We start from the raw sequence: 1,457 nt of genomic DNA on the forward strand, positions 1-1,457 counted from the left end.
GAGACTACGATGTCGATGGACACTTAGTGAGAGAGAGAGAGACAGAGAGAGAGACAGAGAGAGACAGAGAGAGAGAATGAGACAGACAGATACACACACACACAGACACACACACAGACACAGACACACAGACACACACACAGACACACACACACACACACACACACACATACACAGACGGCTACCAGAGACAATGGGGGGGATTAATTCTCAGTAAGAGACACTGAAACTGAAATGCATAAAATGCATGTGTAATAGATATATATAAGAGCAGTTAGAGCTACTGTATTATCGTTGCTGGAGAGGGAGGGGTTTTCCCCCTCCCCAACGATGGGAAATACCAACAGATCTTTTCCACTGAATAGATAGAGTCATGATCAAGAATAGGGTACATAAAGGCTCCAGAACTAACGAAGAAAATCTGTGCGAATACACAACCACATTGAGGCAATTGGTGTATTACATTGTGAGAGTTTGTTGTTTTTTATTCAACCCAGGCCATTTTTGTTTTCTGCCCTACTAGATCTAGATCTAGATAGAGTAATAAATTTTAACGATACACAGCGGAAGTGAAAATAACTTCCGCCAATACGTGTTTGGGAAAATGGCTGACCGATCTAAAAAGGAAAGTACCCCTCCACCTCTCCTGCTTATGCCAGCTGGAGGGGGTTTAACGCTTACACCTCCGGAACAACCAAACTTTCTCATGCCAGTGGTTCAGTCCGGTCCGGCATTGCTTGACCCTGGTAATACTTGCAATGTTTGCCAGCAGATTGATGAATGATCTGACTGAATTTGAATGTTACTGTTACGCTTGTTTGAGTGATAACTGACTTTTTGATTGAATGAGAATGAAAATGAAATCAGAAAAAAAGTGAATGAATGAGTGTTATCACAGTTGAAAATGAGTGATATCATAACTTGTACCCCCATCCAAAGATAAGTGGGGAAACATCAGGTTTTGGGCCCCAACCATAACTACGGAAGTAGGCTTCTCTGGATACATTGTTTGATGCGCGGCGAACAAGAGAAAATATTTTATATGAAAGTTAATTTCAAAACCTCAAGTTATGGTTAAATATAATCGTAGGGGCATGCATATTATATTTTTATTACGAAGTGGCTAGTACGGCTAGACTGAGAGTCTAGCCGTACTTACTTAAGTACGGCTGGACTGCCAGTCTAGCTGTACTTAGATCTAGGTTTGGCCCTATCGACTCATGCCTGTTAAGTACACAGGTCTCATTAGATCTAGAAATCTAGATCTAGTAATTAGTAATTATTCAGGTTCAAATACATGCAAGTCAGTAAGGCACCTTTTGGTTTTGTCTGAAGGCTGAAATACAAATACTTTCTTTAGGCTAAGGGTTTGCAAACTAAAAATTTCATTTACAATTCAGCCATCAATATTAAGTATGGCTAGCCTGACAGTCTAGCGGTCCTTAAGTACGGCTAGC

General features: G+C 40.8%; 1 protein-coding gene across 3 annotated transcripts in view; it reads left to right on the forward strand.

The window, feature by feature from the left end:
* Positions 1 to 565: 565 nt before the first annotated feature.
* The window catches only part of LOC101851124 (phospholipase DDHD2), a 27,772-nt gene continuing 26,880 nt past the window's right edge, over positions 566 to 1,457 (forward strand). For all 3 annotated transcript variants that reach the window (XM_005097631.3, XM_005097633.3, XM_005097632.3), the window contains exon 1: positions 566 to 746. In XM_005097631.3, the coding sequence (XP_005097688.1) occupies positions 605 to 746 (142 nt within the window). In that variant the 5' untranslated portion in view covers positions 566 to 604. The remainder of the gene's footprint in view (positions 747 to 1,457) is intronic.

The sequence above is a fragment of the Aplysia californica genome, unplaced genomic scaffold (genome assembly GCF_000002075.1).
Source record: "Aplysia californica isolate F4 #8 unplaced genomic scaffold, AplCal3.0 scaffold00159, whole genome shotgun sequence".
Classification (NCBI taxonomy): domain Eukaryota; kingdom Metazoa; phylum Mollusca; class Gastropoda; order Aplysiida; family Aplysiidae; genus Aplysia; species Aplysia californica.